Consider the following 17,640-nt stretch of genomic DNA (forward strand, 5'->3'; position numbering starts at 1 on the left):
CTGGTGAGCATATCTACTGGGGAGTCCGAGGCCCCCTCCTATGCCTCTCCTTGGTGCTTCAATTGATTCAGGGTTTTCCCAGTGGAGAGCTTCGTAAGAGCATTTGATCACATCAGCTACACACAGTCCTGCCTCTCATTACCCACAGGCTTGCAGCAGGTAGATGATGAAGTGGGTTTTTTACGGTGTGAGCAGTTATACCAAGGGAAATGATCATCCTGGATATGAGACAACTTGGCTTTTACTACATCTGCTGGCACACAACGAGCTCAGTGACTTTGCCTCTGATCTTGGAGCAAGTCGCCTGCTTTCTCCTCCAGGACAAACCTGCAATCGCTACCCTCAGCCGTTAAAAGGACAAGTGATGTGGATGGGCAGGGCTCAGGGAAATAGCTTCAGACTTTCTTTGGGTTGTTGCAGTCTTCATGGAGGTCAAAGTGTCTGCAGTTTTCACCTTGGGAATGCTTCTGCAGGCACCAGGATGGAGAGCATCCTTTGGGTGCTACGGAGCACAACGATATTGTTGGTCCATAGGTGGGATGGGATTCGCCCCCCATCTCCACCCAGCTGCATCCTTGAGCTTATTACCCCAAGGAAAGTCAGTAATGCTGGAGTGAAAACTGGGGGAAACAAGTGCAAAACACTTGCACCATTAGGACAAGTCCTCAGGTAAAACGGGGGTTCTTTTTTTGCCTGCCAGTGGACTTTGGCTCTAACCTAAACCAGTGCCGGAAAGAAAGGGCTGCCACTCGGTTTTGTTGTATGTTTCCACAAGCGCTACCTCACTTCTGCCGTGACTCCTGGTGGATGAATAAACTTCCTTTTCTACCCGGAGTCGTCGTCAGGATAATGACAGATCCCACTGGGAAGCCAGACCCAGTGCTGAGCACTAATGTTGTTTGCTAATTTGGTTTGAAACCTGCAAGCGCTCGCTCGTCTTCGCGCAGATCCCTGCATGCGCCTCTTTGGCGCCGTGTGTAATTCTTTGCTCTAATGGCATGCCTGACAGCATCCGTGTACTTACCTGCAACGGTAAAAGCCTCCTGTACTTAAATGCAATCCACACAGAGGTTTGAAGATGAACCCAGGAGGTGCGTGAATACCTTTTAGATGCCTGTAATTCAGCTCATAAATACAGTACAGATTGCAATAGTGTGTGTAAAGCCGCGCTTTCAAACACCAGCCTTTGTATTTGGCAATTTGGTCGCATTGATTCCTAACTTAAAGCAATGCAGCACCTGCACCCCAAACTGTTGCATAAACATAACAAATCCATCACTGAATCAATGAGGGAGATGCACAAAAGATGCGCTAACCGCGCAGTGCGATGCAGCTGCATGAGCTGAAGGACGTGTGATGGTATTGCACGTGAGGGACCGGGAGAAATGGAAACGTGTAAAGGATGGATCCTCATCACTGAGCATCCTCCTGCCCTTCCCCCTGTTGAAATCAGGCACAATTTGCACTGTGGAGCACCTGCGCCCCAGAGCAAAATGAGATTTCCAGGTTCTTGTGAATTCCAGGCCTTTCTGCTGGCCGGTTAATGGGAATCTTGTCAGCAGCGCTTAGCAGACACGATAAACGGGGAATAAATAGCGCGGTCTGCAGACAGCAACAGGCTCCCACAATCCATTCACCAGCGAGACATGTTGCACATTCCGGCTTATTAGTCTCATATCCATAATGTAGTTTAACAATGCCTTCCTGGCAGGCATTTTCTTAGAACAAACACCCAGGTTGGGCTTTCATTTGTCATCCCTCTTCAGAATTCCAGGGTGAAAAAGACCTGGTAGCAAGCCATTAGCGATGATTTGATCCTGTGTTTGCACTGCAAATCTGACATGGATTTTTCTTGTGCTTATACTTGCTCCCTCGTTGGTTCTCCGTGCGGGCTGCAGGGGAGCACCTCGGGCTGAGCACCGGTTTGGCAATTTTTCATACGTGGCCCTTGCTTTGTTTAAAATAAAGCCTTTCCTCACCCTGCTGGGTTTGCTTTGTACAGCTGAGGAATGAGCAGCGTGGGCCCTTCCAGCCCAGTGTGCACGGCTGGAATTCAGGGTTTATTTGCCTGAAATCATCATAGAACCCCAGCCTGGTTTGGGTTGGAAGGGAGCTTAAAGCTCCTCCAGCTCCAGCCCCTGCCACGGGCAGGGACCCCTTCCACTGGAGCAGCTTGCTCCAAGCCCCTGTGTCCAACCTGGCCTTGAGCACTGCCAGGGATGGGGCAGCCACAGCTTCTCTGGGCACCCTGTGCCAGCGCCTCAGCACCCTCACAGGGAAGAGCTTCTGCCTAAGAGCTCAGCTCAGTCTCCCCTCGGGCAGGTTCAAGCCATTCCCCTTGGCCTGTCCCTACAGGCCCTTGTCCCAAGCCCCTCTGCAGGTTCCCTGCAGCCCCTTTAGGCACTGGAGCTGCTCTCAGGTCTCCCCTTCAGGAGCCTTCTCTTATCCAGGCTGCCCCAGCCCAGCTCTCTCAGCCTGGCTCCAGGGCAGAGCTGCTCCAGCCCTCGCAGCATCTCCATGGCCTCCTCTGGCCTCACTCCAGCAGCTCCACGTCCCTCTTGTGCTGCTGCCCCAGAGCTGGATCAGGGCTGCAGGGGGGTCTCCCCATTGCACAGCAGAGGGGCAGGATCCCCTCCCTGAGCTGTGCTCACGCTCTGGGGGTGCACCCAGCACACGGGGGGGTTCTGGGCTCAAGCACACAATGAAGCCGGGTCATGGGGAGATTCTCCTCACCCAACACCCCAAAGTCCGCCTCAGGGCTGCTCCATCCAGTCTCCCCTAGCCTGTGTCTGTGCTTGGGATTGCCCTGACCCAAGGACAGAACCTTGAATTTGGCCTTGTTGAACTCCATGAGATTTGCCCAGTCCCACCTCTCCAGCCTGTCCAGGTGCCTTTGGATCCCATCCCTTCCCTCCAGCATGCCGACAGCACCACACAGCTCATTGTCATCAGCAAGCTCGCTAAGCGTGCTCCATCCCACTGTCCATGTCACCAACAAAGACGTTAAACATGATCTATCCCAACACCGATCCATAGGGAGCAGCACACGTCACTGGTTTCCACTTGGACATCAAGCGCAGCTGTTGCGCACAACTCTTTGTGCATGGCCACCCATTCCTGATGGTGACTCGGAGCTGCATTGTGCTGGCCTGGCTGGGGGTGCCAGCGTCCCAGTGTCCCCGTGTCCCCATGTCCCATTGTCCCTGTGTCCCAGTGTCCCCATGTCCCAGTGTCCCCATGTCCCAGTGTCCCCGTGTCCCTATGTCCCAGCGTCCCCGTGTCCCCATGTTCCAGTGTCCCCGTGTCCCCCCGTCCCCATGTCCCCGTGTCCCCGTATCCCCATGTCCCCGTGTCCCCATGTCCCATTGTCCCCATGCCCCCATGTCCCATTGTCGCCCTGTCCCCGTATCCCCATGTCCCATTGTCCCCGTGTCCCCGTGTCCCATTGTCCCCCTGTCCCGTATCCCCGTGTCCCGGTGGTTGATGGCTGCGGGCCGCGCGGGATGGAAACTGCCGCGCAAGGGGCAAGTGTGCAGCTGACGGAGCGAGCACCAATCAGCTTGCGGAGCCGGCTGTGCCGGGACCAATGGGAGCGCGGCGGGGCGGGGCGGGGCGGAGCCCAGCCGTGGCGGCGCTCCGGGCGCCCCGCGGGGCTGCTCTCGGCGGCGGTGCCGGTGCCGGTCGCGATGCCCGCGGGCGCGGAGTAGCGCAGCAGCCCCGCTGCCCGGGACCATGGCGGGGAGCGGCGGAGCGCTCCTGCTGCTGGCAGCGCTGCTCGCTGCGCCGGCGGGCGCGCAGCCCAAGGGGGAAGCCGCCTGCCGCCCGGTCCGCGCCTCCTTCCAGGCGCTGCAGCCCGGAGCCAAGTGGGTGCCGGAGAGCCCAGTGCCAGGTGAGACCGCCCCGCGCCGTGGCGTCCGGCCTGCAGCCCTCCCCTCCAGGGCTCGCCGGTGCCGCGGAGGGCAGCGAAGCTGCGGCAGCGCCCCGGCGGAGGGGTGCGGAAGGGTGGGGGGGGGTCCCTGCGCGGTAGCGGGACGGTGCGGAGCCGGCTCTTCCGCCGCCCGGCAGCTGGGGCTCGGGGTGCCGGGCTCCGCGCTGCCCTAAATCGGGGTCTGGGATCTCGGCGCTGTGCAGCCCAGGGCTCTCACCCCCAGCCCGGGCTCAGGGGCTGCCACGGCTCGGGGAAACAGGTTGGAAACGGAGGGCGAGCACCGAGCCGGGCGAGGTGTTACTCCGCTGTGCAATTAGCATCACAGGTGGTACCGCACCAGACCTCATCACCTACACCCTGCTAGGCTGCTTTCCGTATATATGCCTTGCTCCTATTATAAAACGTAAGTGAAACACTTGAACTCCTGCCTTTTAGAGCTCCTTTTGCAGCTTTTTGGTAATGAGGGAGGGAGTGTGGGCTCCTCTGGGTGGGTGCCTGTGTGTACGCAGAAGGATGAGGTTCTGCTGGCTGCGTTATAGAGCTGCCTGGGGAGCTCTGGGGTGGTTGTGCTGGGTTAAATACGCAGCGGAGAACGCCTGCCCTGGAAAGCTTCTAATCAAAGTAGGAAAAGGAAGAGATAGCAGGCAAACGTGACGGGCAGGGGAGGTGCAATGAGATCATCGCCAGCGGTAGCTGCTTCTAATAACCATGTGTTGAGTTACGGTTCTTGTGTCAGGAGTCAGGGGCAGAGTTGCTTCAGCGCTGATCTGCTGCAGTGCAGGAGAGGAAGGCGAGAAGGTGGGACTGGAAGCTGGGGTGTCTGCTGGTGCACATCCCAAATCCTTCGGGCTCTAGGGCTGTAGCAATGCCTCCAGTCATCAACAGCTGTGAGATTTAGGAGAGCTGGGATGTAAGTCCTGGTGTGAGAGTACCTCCCCTATCCCTTCCTATCCTTGCACCCCCTTCCCGTACAATATTAGACTCTTAATGTGGCCTTTGGACTAGCTGCGGGAGCAGCATCTCTTCTTTCTCCGTTCTGCAGAGCCTCGGTCTCCTTGTCAGTACGGAGCACTGGAAATACTTTGTGATTAAATGCTTGGATGGAGAGTTGCAGGGAGGGGAAGGAGCTGCTCTTATCGCCACTAAAACAACAGATTCTGTTCTTTGTAATCAGAGAAATGCCTTCCCTTCCTCCTGTGGGAGGCAGTGAATGCCTGTTTTGATCCCTAGGTAACTTTCTTGGAGCGTATATTTACAGGCAGATGTGATGGAGGGGTGAGCAGTGGCTGTGCTGCGTGTGGTGGGGGGCTGCTGCAGCTTGGGGGCTGCACCGTGGTGGGTCCTTTGCAGGAGCCAGTGGCATCCTTCATCCTGACCCAGGCTGTGATTTCAGTGGGTGGTTTCGCTTGGAGACTTCCTTTCCCAGCTGGGTTCAGGTTGCTGGAGTTGGTGGTGCTCCTCCAGGAGCCCCAGCTGCATCCAATGATGCTCAGGAGGAGGAAGGAGCCCTTTACCTCTCTGCAGAGCCTGTGGGTGGCTGGATCAATATCTCGTAACAGGGCTGGTGTTTCAAGTGAACGCTTCCAGCTTGTTATGGTGATAAAGTTCCCACATATCAAATCGAAAGTGGATTTTACGTTTGCCTAAGTACATAAACTTGATCATAATTAAAGCAATGAGTGCTTGCTTATACCTTGGATCTGGCCCATCTCGCATGACTCTGTAGTAATTACACTTCAGAGCGCTCGCTTCTCCTAGTAGCAGCTGCATAAATCTCTGTAATAGGGAAACATCACTCAAGGACTATTTCCCAGGCTTCTGTTTATGGCTCTCTTCCTTTCATACATCTGTCAATTAGAAAAGTTCTGAAGCTCCCAGCCACAAATCACCACAGGATCAATTCTGAGAACCTCTGCTTATAGATCACTTCACCCCAGAGAAACTTAAGGCTTGAAACAACCTTCAAACGTGGCAGGGTGGTTTTGACACAGAAAACTGACTTCTGGAAGCCGCGTTTTGCGTTAGGAGCCGTTGTGGCTCAAGGCATTAAAGCAGAGGAAACACTGCTGAGTCGCAACACACGCGGGAGGAATGTCCCGCGGCTCCGTTTTACTGGATCGGTGGTGCATGGGCTTGGGGGACGTCAGCGCAGCGCTCCCTGGAGAGGATCCAGCCACACCAGGCTGATGCTTTGAATGAGGAAAAAGGCAATTCCGATAAATGGGAGGGAAGAGTCGTGCTGTTTCATGAGCAGTGCTAATGTTCTGGGAATAATTCTAGCTGAAGGCGTGCATCAGGCAGTGAGCAGGAGCTCAGTCTCCTCTGGTCCTAAAGCCTGGGGCCTGGGTTTTTGTAGCTCTGGAGCATGCTTTGGCATGCTTGGAGGTGGGGAGCAGCACGACTGAACTACTGTCAGCTGTGGCTGACTGTTGGGAGCGGTGGGAGGATGTAATTCATGGCAACAGCTCGACTCGAGCTAGATGAGAGGCCCTGCGCTGGAGAGGAGTGAAGGCAGGGTGATGGCAGAGTGCTTTTAGTAGGTTTTTGGAGTTGAGACTTCATGCCAGCTCATGAGCCACCCGCAGCTCTGTGCTGGGGGAGCTTTGCATTCATTAATAACTGAAGTCTCTTCTTGGTTTCCTTCTTCCTTTTGTCTTTTTCCCTGCATAATTTCTCATGTATAAACGGTAGCTGGAATTTCAGGTTTTTCCCTGTCTGCTCTCCTCTCCTCCTTGACATTTGGATTTCTTTGTGGTGACACTCCAGCCAACGGGGCTGGTGCGTGTGGATGGAGGGGAAAGGGGCAAGCTGTTGCCTCGATGACTCGGGGAGAGCAGATAGCTGTGTCTGCTCTGGGCTGTGTGGATGCTGAGGAATATTCATCTCGGCAGAGATACCTGCAGCGCGTCTCTTCTCCTCCTCCCACAGCAGAGTGCAGTTTCTGGCTTTTTGTTCATTCTCTTTGATGGAAGCAAATATGGATTCACCCAAAGAAAATAGAGGACACGAACCTTTTGCTGTTGGAGTTGAGGTGTAAAGCTTTACAACCGGCTGCCTGAGCATGTCAAGCTTTCTTCTCTCTTTTCTTCTCTTGGCAGCTGCTGTGTGCCAACACACAAACTAAACACCCCGGCTCTTCCCGCTGGATTCAATGCACCTTTGCTCGGGAGCTGGTTCCCTTTGTACTCCTACTCTTTTATGCTGTTTTTCCTGAATGGGACTAATGATTCTGCTCCCCGTGCAGCCTTTCCGTTCAGCTGAGCGTGCTGGTTTCAGATCTTCGCTTGCTAGCTAATTGAGTTTTCTGTTCTTCATTATTTCAGGCTGGCAAGTTGCTCTCTTGCTAGTTCAGAGAGCACCTAAAACTCAGTAACCTCCGCAGGCAGTGGTTTTATAGCGAGATCATTCGTTTTATCTTCGTTCCCAAGGGTTAACGTTAACAACATCCTGAACGCTGTTCTTCCCAGCCTTTGGAATGGCTGTAGGGTGTGTGTGTGTGTGCGAGCGTAGCAACTATGCGTGGTGAGTGGGTGCCTGCAAGTTAAGCTCCATCCTTTGGATGATAGTATCGTGATAGATTCGTTAGAAGGAAACTTCTACTCTGTCAAACCTATTTTCTCCGCAACTTCTTCTTTTAAAAGACGTGGTGTTACGGTGTTACATTTGCCCGGCAACCCTGCAGGGCGTAGGGAGGCATCCCGAGTCAGGCGGCCTTCGGAAACGCAAGATGGAATAGAAAAGAAAGGCTAATTAAGCACTACTAAATATCCCATGTAGTACCCATACTGTTCCAACTTGCATCACCTATTGGATGAGGTTGGTTTATAATTTATATCTCTTTAATTAGGTTTGAAAAAGATCAGCACTTAACCTGGGTTCTCAACAGTTGCATTTCTTTCCCTCTCCACAGACGCTGAGCATTAAAAGCCAGTGGGAGATGCGTGACCTCGTAGCCACATAACTTAAAAGCAGGGTTTTGATTTAAAAAGAGGGGAATGATTGAAATGGCTGGGGGGAAGGCCACTGTATTGAAAGGTCGAATCACTGCTTTGATCTGTTTAAAGCATGATGCTGAGTGTGAGACAATTAGGGAGAGGAAAGCAGCAGCTTTCTGATGGGTGCCATTAACAAACTGGGGAGCTGGGAGGGCAGGATGAAGCCCTCTGACGTTTCCCGACTGCAGGAAGCGAAGGGTTCTGCTGCTCCTTGTGGAGGAGGCTGCGGCGGTGGAACACGAGGCAGGGATGGGTTCTCATTTAGGCAATGCCCGGGGTGAGTCTGGGGGAATGTGGATCCGATTTAAGCTGCCATGGGATCTGGGTGGGCAGGCTCGTGTGCTCCAGTGGGAAGCACGGCTCCTCCGTCAGGGTCTGATGACAGGGTTGGAGCTATCTTGGGATGCTGAAATCCAAATGCAATCCTTCAGGCTCACGAAGGAGCTCACAACCGCCTGCACAGCATCTCAAGGAGCGGGGCGGGGGGGGGGTTGACATTTAATCCACTGAAGTTTGACATTTAACCCACTGAGGAGGAGGAGGCGAGGTATGGCAATGAGGGGAGATGAGGGATGGCAGTGAGCGGAGATGAGGGATGGCAGTGAGGGGAGATGAGGGGTGGCAGTGAGGGGAGATGAGGGATGGCAGTGAGGGGAGATGAGGGACGGCAGTGAGGGGAGATGAGGGATGGCAGTGAAGGGAGATGAGGGATGGTGGTGAGGGGAGATGAGGGATGGCAGTGAGGGGCAGCTATGGGGTGCGAGGGGTGGCCATCAGAGGAAATGAGGGTTGTCTGTGAGTGGAGATCATGAGGGATGTCCATGAGGAGACATCAGTTTGCCTTTAGTGCCATGGTTTAGTGGTGGGCTTGGCAGTGCTGGGATAATGGTTGGACTCCATGATGTTAGAGGTCTTTTCCAACCCAGCTGATTCTCTGATTCTATGACATTATTTTCACTTCTGCTGTGCTATCTGGGAATAGCTGTGCACCAAAGTCAAATTTAATGCTTTAAATTCACTGCTACCCGGGCTTCAGGAGAAATTCCCTTTGTGAGAAGGAGGAGGAAGCGGCAGAGCAGTGCTGGAATCACCAGAGCTGTAGAGATTGGTTCTGTCAGGTAGGAGCGGGTGCGGAACTGCTGCAGCATTTACACTGCGGCTCCCCAAGATAGCATAAATGGCACAGCGGTGCCTGGCACCCATGAGCCGATGGAAGGGGCCGCATCCAGCTCCTTCTCCCCCGTCGGAGCTGGGTGTTGAGCTTCGCATCCCACTGGTATCGCCTTGCAGAGACTGGGATGTGAGCTTCCAAATGCCATTTCATCAAACTGTTGGAGGAATTCGTGGGATGCTTCTATCCAAAAATGAACGTGTGATGATTTATAGCAAAGGAGGAGGTTGTTTGCGAGGGATGAGACTGGCATTCCAAGGTGGAATGGCTTGAACCCTTAAGTAAAGGGGGAGTGAGTAGGTTGGGAGATAAAACAGTAAGGGCCATTAGGCAGCTGAATGGGCTTTGCTATCTGGCAAGTTGGAGCTATCACTGGAGGTGTTTGTGCTAGATAAAATGCTTGGAGGAGGTGGATTGGGAGGCAGGGGTAGGATCTGATGACTCACAGGACATTTTGGATTGCATTTATGGAGGCAGAACATGTGGCAGTTTAATTCATGCTGGTGGCTGGTCCGCAGGCTTGCGGTGGCCGTGTCTCTGCATCTGCGTGCTTTGGAGCACACGTAGTTTGGGATGCAGGATCTGGGTCTCTTGGGTGATGCTGCAGTGTGAGTGCAGAAGAGGGGACCTCCAAGCAATGGTATGAATAAACTGGGGTCCTGGGCATCAAACCCTCCTTTCCTTAGCATTGGGACTTCCAGAAGGAGCTGTTAGGGTCTGCTCACCATCTGGGTCTGCCGAACACAGCAAATAGCTGACAGATGGGAGTCAGGCCCTTGTTCCCTGGCCCTCTGTAGCAGCACTCTGTGCCAAGGAGGACCTTGTCCCTGGTAGCTTGTAAGAGCCTGTGTTGACCTGTTGCATTTACCATGATGTTTTGGTCGCTGCTGTTAGTTGGCTGTGTCTGTAAAAGGTTTTAAGCAGTCAGAGTTAATTCCCAGGCTTTTCCTCCTCCCCTGCGATGGCTTTGGTGCAGCATGTCTGTCTTTTTACTTCACAACAATAAAGATCCACTTAAGGGGAGAAATTGGCTTAATAGCTAAAAGGAAGGATGGGATGCGAGGAGATGACCTTGCTGCTTCCTATCCCTGGCTTGAACTTGCATGGATCTCTTAATTGCCAGCTCTCGGATTTTCTACATTGGAATTTCCATTAATTATGGAAGGCTTTTTTTTACCCCCCTTCATTTGAAATGTGTCCTAATATAATGAATGTAGGAGGAAATAAGTTTTGTATTAACAAGGAATTTCTGGCTGTATTGCAGTGTTAAAGGGACCATGCTAAGCCTCTTTGCGGTGTAAATTGACTTGGACTTGACTTGAAAAAACCTCTTTAACTTGCTGTTACAGAGCTGCTGCTCTCATTAGGGCCGTGTCTTGCTGTTAGGTGGTTTTATGGTCCCTGTGGTTTTGGGTTTGATGCGTGAAATGCTTGTCACTGTGCTCCTCTGGAGCAGGTGAGTTCATGAGCCACTGAGAGTCGATCTTTAGGTTAGTGGTGCTGACTTCTTTCCTCCAGAGGGACTGATCAGAGAATCCCAGACTGGTTCGGGTTGGAAGGGACCTTAAAGCTCATCCAGTTCCATCTCCCCTGTCACAAGCAAGGACAACTACTGTGACAAATTACAGTGCGATTTCGAGGGCTGTGAGCTAATACGGCTTGTCTTCTTGGTGCCTGCTCCCCTCTTCCCCTTCCTTCCTCCAAACAGGAGAAGGGAATCATAGAACGGTTTGCGTCGAAGGGACATTAAAGCTCATCCAGTTCGAATTCCCTGCCACGGGCAGAGACACCTTCCACTAGAGCAGGCACTAGGACAGGGCTCCAAGCCCCGTCCAACTTGGCCTTGCTGATGGAGAAACTTGTGCTGCACACCCTGAGCAGAAGGGGAAACTGAGGCAGCCGGGATGGTGCTGTGGGCTTTCTCTCCCTTTGCCATGCGTTGTTTTGCAGTGATGACAGGACGTGCATTGGTTAAAGCGCATTTCCATGTGTGATATTCACGTCGCAGATGAAGCGTTTCGCTCTGCTGGGGAAGGGATGGGGCTGAAGGCAGGAGGGTTTCTGCTGTCACTGCTCCTGACAGCTGGTGTTCCCTCGTTGGTGTGCATGACTCCTCCTCAGGAGGTGCACGGTTGAACTGATGTTAATATTAATCCTGTTCTGCTTACAAGAGTGCCTTGACCCTTTGTAGTAATTAGAGAGAGAGCGCATGTGCTAAAAGACTCTTGAGAAGGAGAGATCCCGAAAGGGTGAGTGATCCCTCCATAGCAAAGATGTAAATTACCAAAGTGACTTTTACAGAGGGGAAAAAGGCTTCTCAGGCAAAGGGGAAGGCAGGGCGAAGGCTCAGGGCTATGTGGAGCGTTTGCCCTGCCTGTGCTGTCAGTCATTTGCTTGGGGGCTGCTTCCTAATCCTCATTCTGGGCATCACTGAGCTTAGGAGGGAGCTGTTCCTGCTCTGAGCACGATGCACTTTAGATGGCAGGCACTGAACTGTGAGGTCCTCACTGGTGCCTGGTCCTGGATAGCTGTTTTTAATGGAGTTGTTGCTTACTGTTTGAGTTTCTAACAGCAGCATCAGGTTAGATGTGTTCTGCATGATGAAGGCTCCTTGCTTTGATAGGAGCTCCTTGCTTTGCTTGTGTTCATGGGGCCATGGTTTGCTATTGAAAGTTGATCCAGAATGGGACTTCTTATTGCTGCTATTTCCAGTTCTTCTGTCCCATCTTCTCCTGTTGTCTGAATCCAAACAATGAGTATTCTTTCTTTCTTTTTTTTCTAGATTTGACTTATTTTTGGCTAACAGCACTTTTCCTAAAATTTGTCTACTACCTCCAGGAGTAAAAGCTTTGGGAATGTCTAAAAGCCAAAGTTTAGCATCACTGACCACTGCTCTGCGTTACAGCTTGAGATGCTAGAGCGATCAGTGTTCCTCTTGCCTTTGTCCTCTGGCTTTTCTACCCCTCTGGTGAATGGGTGGAGGGGGCTTGTTGCAGTGAAGGGAGGACGGAATGGTGGAACTGGGAGGACGGAATGGTGGAACTGGGAGGAGGGAATGGTGGAACTGGGAGGAGGGAATGGTGGAACTGGGAGGAGGGAATGGTGGAACTGGGAGGATGGAATGGTGGAATTGGGAGGACTCAGGAGATGTGTACAGTTTAGAAGTCTGAACTAAAAAATGGTAAATTACTCTTGTGTCGTCCTGTTGTTGTTGCTGCTCTGTTCATTGTAAATCACAGCTCCAAATCCTGGCTCCTTTCCTCATCTCTGAGCCCATCTCTCTGGCTCCTTACCAGTGTGCTGGTCAGCGTGCGGGAGCAGCAGGGTGATGCTCTGTATCTCTCTGCTCAGCACCAGCACGTTGGTGGATAGAGTGTGTGGGAGCTGCGGCCAGCAGCGTGCTGGCAGGAGTACAAAGCAAGCTCCCAGGGGCTATTGCTCAGCAATCCTGGCTCTGCCTTATCAGTCTGCTCCTTCGGCCAAGCTGCTTGCTCAGGACAATCCCAGGAATGTCATCGATTTGCCCAGGCGGTGATTGCAGTGATACCAATGCATGGAGCTTGTTGTCTCCCGCTAATTCCAACCCCTCAAGCAAATTTTGTGCCCTTCTTCCTCTCCAGGCTCTGATCTGCAAGTGTGTATCCCCAAGGGCTCCACATGCTGCTCCCGGAAGATGGAGGAGAAGTACCAGGCAACAGCCCGCCTGACCATGGAGCAGCTCCTGCAGTCTGCCAGCATGGAGCTCAAGTTCCTTGTCATCCAGAACGCTGCTGTCTTCCAAGGTGGGTGCTGGGGGTGGTCCAGGGAGGACGAGATGCTTTTGGTGCTCTTTCTCAGCATCTCGCAATCAGAAGTGCGGGTGGCTGGAAGTTTTCTGGTTTTCATGTGATTGTATGAGTTATATGCTACTTTCTGATAAATAATACACCTGATCTGGGATGTGGCTGCTCTGGCAGGCTTGTCCTAAATATTCCTGTCACTGAAACAGCAATTGTAACTTTAAAGACTCCACCTCTGCAAGTGGAATGTATATATCTGTGCAAGCATCATCTGGGCTCATTCTGCCAGGCCCAACCTGCAGTAACGTGATCTGGTTGTCACCCCACTGTAATGCTTGGTAAGCATCTGACTGAAGCGTGTGCATTGATCGTTGTTATCCCCCGCAAACCAAAGTTGGCTGTTCCATGAGAGAGGCTGACATGTTCACGAGTGCCATCCCTGTGGCTCACCAGGGGTATGTGAGGGCTTGGTGACCTGGTGCCACGCTATGGTGGCAGCTCTCTTCCTTTTCTGGTGATAATTTGATGTATTTGCGTCTTCTAATGTGATGTATCGTCCTTTTAGCAAAACTAAGCTTTGACAAATACCGTTCTCCTGTGGATGCACATGAGTTCATGTCACTTAAATCTGCAGTCAGTGTTTTGTAGGGCCTTTACACAAGCAAAGCTTGCTCCATCCACGGTTAGTGGTAATGAAATGATTGCTTGGTTATTGAGTGCTTTCTTATTGAGGCTCCATTGTTCTGTATTGATGGTACTTCTGCCTGTATTTAAAGAAGGCATGAGCAGTCAAGTGGGGCTTTTTTTCCTTCATGCTGCTATTTTTGCAGAGTAATGGATTCATTTTTGGCTGTGCATCATTAATAAAAAGACCCAAACCCTGCTGAAGCCCGAGAGATCATGGCAAAGCTGTGTTCTGGTCCACGGCTGCCTGATGCTGTCTAATGTGTTGTGCTTTGTCAGTGTGAGATCAACTGGATTGCTGAGGAGTTAACAGCGTATTTTTTCCCTATGCTTGTCAATGCAGTGACTATTAAGTTCCAATTCCTCTGAACAGAATGGAGTAAAACTACGGAGAGATTCGTTTTCCAGGCCTTGGAAATGTGGACTAACTTCAGAGATTAATAACCTGGCTGGAATATAAAGTGCTGCCTCCTTGCCCTACCATTTAACACACACATCGCAACGAGAACTCTTACTGCATGTAGGAATGACACCCTATGCTACTACAGGTTGTGCACAGTATAGCAGAGTTGGGTGCTCTAGCTTGGAGCTTTCTGCCCCTTCGGGGGAGTTGAATCCCTTGCTCTGATGTTTGTCCTTTTGTTTTTCCACCCTGGCAGTGAGAGCCCTTTTCCTGTGCAGGGATTTGGGAGCTGATGTTACTCTGGGAAGCCTTGGTATGCAGAATTGCCATTCTTGGTCGTAGGGATGGAAAGCATTTAATGGAAGAATTCCTGACCACTGCTGCTCATAAAAAATGCTTCTGACTAATTTTCAAGGTCTTTTGCAATCCGTTGAAGAAGAGGAATTCCTAGCTGGAACCACCGAGGAGCTCCTTTAATTACCTTGTGCAAAGTGGTTTGGACTTGGAAGAGCAATGCATTGGACTTTGAAAATTGTGTACTATTTGTTAGCTTTCAATTTAGCCTCAAAGTCTATAGGAAACCACTTTGTTAATAGGCGGATATGCTGATTGCTGCTTGTTCAAGAGTGGTTTGATGGCTGTAGTGCCAGAGGCTGTTCCAGCTGTAAAAGGTGGATTCAACATACAGCAGTCTGATTTCCTGTTTCTTGGCCCTGCGGATGGTAGGGGACAGGTTTCTATCTCACGACATCACTAAGGCTGTTGTGTCTCAAACCAAATCCCACCAGCGTGCTCCTTGCTTCCTCCCACACTGCCGAGGTACGTGCTATGACACCTCATTGCAGGTTGGCAAACCTGCTGTTGCTGTGGCACGGGTGGAGAGTGTGGGATGCCCATTGCAGGGGGTGCCTGGGGCTGAATGCAGTTACTGGGGTGATGCTGGAGCAGTCCTGGAGTGCTATTGGAGGCTACCGTGGTCCCCAAGCATCTCCTGCAGGTCCTGCTTCTGCATGGTGCCTTTGCTCGAAGCTGGGGACAGATGCCCTGTGGCTTTGGGTGTTGGGACTTACTCCTGGCTTCTGCTGGGGGTCCTGCACAGAGGATGTGTAATACCCTGCGTTAGAGAGCAGTGCAAGGATGGTGGAATGAAACGTACCCTAACCGCTCATGTTAAATAGAAATACAAATGTGAAATCCTTCAGAATGAATGTGAGTATTTTTAGCTTGGCATCTGAAGGGACTGCTGGTCTGACAAGTGAAATCTCACCCAGATGTTGTTATTTGGCACCAAATTGAATTTCTTCCCGCAGAAGCTAGAGCAGCCTCGCTGCTGATAAAGATCAAGGGAAATTGTCTGGCATTTACAGAAACCCTTATCCAGGCCTATCTGTTACAGTGTTCACGTAGCAAAGTTTATTGGATTATTAATTTTAGAGCCTTGGGCTTTTTCTTTATTGCAGTTAAGAAGGAAAAATCCCAGCCCAAAGACTCCTCCCTTCACTCGGTCTCACTGGTACAGTTAGCTCCTGGACCTCTCTTACAGATGTCTTTTAAACGATGAAGATTATTTAAGTAGTGTTTTAATCCTTTGGAAACTCACTGCATTTGACAGCGTTGAAATGGATTGTAGCTGCCTTGGCTGCACTTAAATCTTACACCAGAGTGTCTTTGAGGGCAGGTGTTTTTGCTTTCATGCAGTGTATCCGTGCTGGTATCTGCCCATGTGCCTACCTGCTGGCTTGGGTTCTCAGCTGACAGCAGCTCTGTTGCATACTGTGGAGACGAATGTGAGCTGAACTTGCTCATGGGTCTTTTGGCAAGTACCGTATAGTATTGCTCTGGAGTTCTCTTCCAAACTAACCTTTGAGTTACTGCAACTGACCTGCTGTGGCAAATGGTAACAACCTGCCGTGCCAGTCACCTTTCTCCCCTCTCTTTCTCTTGACCTTATAGAATCATAGCATAGTTAGGGTTGGAAAGGACCTTAAGGTCATCCAGTTCCAACCCCCCTGCCATGGGCAGGGACACCTCACACTAAACCATGGCATCTAAGGCTTCGTCCAGCCTGAACTTGAACACTGCCAGGGATGGAGCACTCACGACCTCCCTGGGCAACCCATTCCAGTGCCTCAGCGCCCTAACAGGAAATAACTTCCTCCTTAGATCCAATCTAAACTTCCCCTGTTTAAGTTTGAACCTATCACCTCTTGTCCTATCACTACAGTCCCTGATGAAGAGCCCCTCCCCAGCATCCCTATAGCCCCCCTTTTGGTTACTTACAGATATTTGCTCTGTCCATTCCTACCTGTTGGGAGAGAAGCTGCTGTTGACATTGTAAGCTTCTATCAGGTTATCTCTAATCAGCTTAGAGACACCTAAGCCACAGAGGTATCGAATAGCCAACCCTAATGTGGAGGCCTCTAAAGCATGACTGAATTATTTCTTTTGGTATGATGAGAATGTCTGGGCTTTATTGGGCTTTCTTGGAAGAATTGGGTTCCTCTTGAAGTCTGGAAGATAAAAGATCAGTGATTGTCTCTGCACATTTCTGATTCAGAATCCTTCAAGACTTTTCCCTGCTCACGAGCTGGTTACTGCTTTAGAGGCAAGGTGAGGGAGTTGAGACTTATCTTACTCTATTGAAGAGGTTTCAGTATATAAAGCCTTTGATCTTTAGTAATCATAGAATCATAGAACAGTTATGGTTGGAAAGGACCTCAAGATCATCCAGTTCCAACCCCCTTGCCATGGGCAGGGACACCTCACACTAAACCATCCCACCCAAGGCTTCATCCAACCTGGCCTTGAACACTGCAAGAGATGGAGCACTCACAACCTCCCTGGGCAACCCATTCCAGTGCCTCAGCACCCTAACAGGAAAGAATCATGCCTTGGATGGGTGAGTCCAAGATGCGCTTTGCATCCATTAGGTGAGAAGAAATGGGCACCATGGTGGGAGTGCAGCTGGGAAGGGTCCACTGGTACGAGAGCTGCCAGGCAGTCATGCCCTATTGTTTGGGATAGTTTAATACTCCAGTGTCTTTAAGCCAATGAAGTCTGATGGTGCAGGAGGGTCTCCCAGGTGTTGGCAGCAGCACTTCGGCACAGCACCATTCTGCGGGCCACTGTGTGGGGAGGAGGCTTCTTGCACAGCTTCTCTATGCAGGAGAGAAGTGATTATGGTTAACTGAATACATGTAAAACCAGATGCTCAGCAGGTTGTGGTTAACTGAATACATGTAAAACCAGATGCTCAGCAGTAGCCAAGTCTCACGTGAGCGGGGGGTGGTCAGCTTCAAAGCTGTAGGTGTGTTGTGAGAGTGCATGTGAAAATGTGAACTCTTGCTTGGGGGCTTGTAAAGATGAAGCTGATGTTTTAGAGTGGATTCAAAGGAGGAATTCAGCTTTTGGAAAGAGAATATTAAAACTGATTAGACTTTACAAGCAAACAAGCACCACAAATAGATCTTTGTGTCATCTTATGGTTCCTGCTCCTAGTTACTCCTCTGCTTGCTAAAGCCTGGCTGCCTCCTTCCTTGCTGCCATCCATACAGTAGCAGTTCTCCTATTTGAAAGCTTCTTGTTTTGTTGCTGATTTTGTTATTAATGTGTTAAAATAGCACTGGTGTCACTGGGTCAATCCAGGCTGGCGTCCTGCCTTTGGCACTGCTTCCTGCCAG

General features: G+C 51.3%; 1 protein-coding gene across 2 annotated transcripts in view; it reads left to right on the forward strand.

The window, feature by feature from the left end:
• The first annotated feature begins 3,635 nt into the window (after nucleotides 1–3,635).
• The window catches only part of GPC3 (glypican 3), a 137,273-nt gene continuing 123,268 nt past the window's right edge, over nucleotides 3,636–17,640 (forward strand). Inside the window, exons 1-2 of one of the 2 annotated variants that reach the window (XM_065689799.1) lie at nucleotides 3,636–3,889; nucleotides 12,715–12,876. In XM_065689799.1, the coding sequence (XP_065545871.1) occupies nucleotides 3,733–3,889; nucleotides 12,715–12,876 (319 nt within the window). In that variant the 5' untranslated portion in view covers nucleotides 3,636–3,732. Of the gene's footprint in view, nucleotides 3,890–12,714; nucleotides 12,877–17,640 lie in introns of those variants that run through there. The other variant, XM_065689800.1, reaches the window with a different exon arrangement.

This window comes from Lathamus discolor, chromosome 9, assembly GCF_037157495.1.
Source record: "Lathamus discolor isolate bLatDis1 chromosome 9, bLatDis1.hap1, whole genome shotgun sequence".
NCBI lineage: Eukaryota > Metazoa > Chordata > Aves > Psittaciformes > Psittacidae > Lathamus > Lathamus discolor.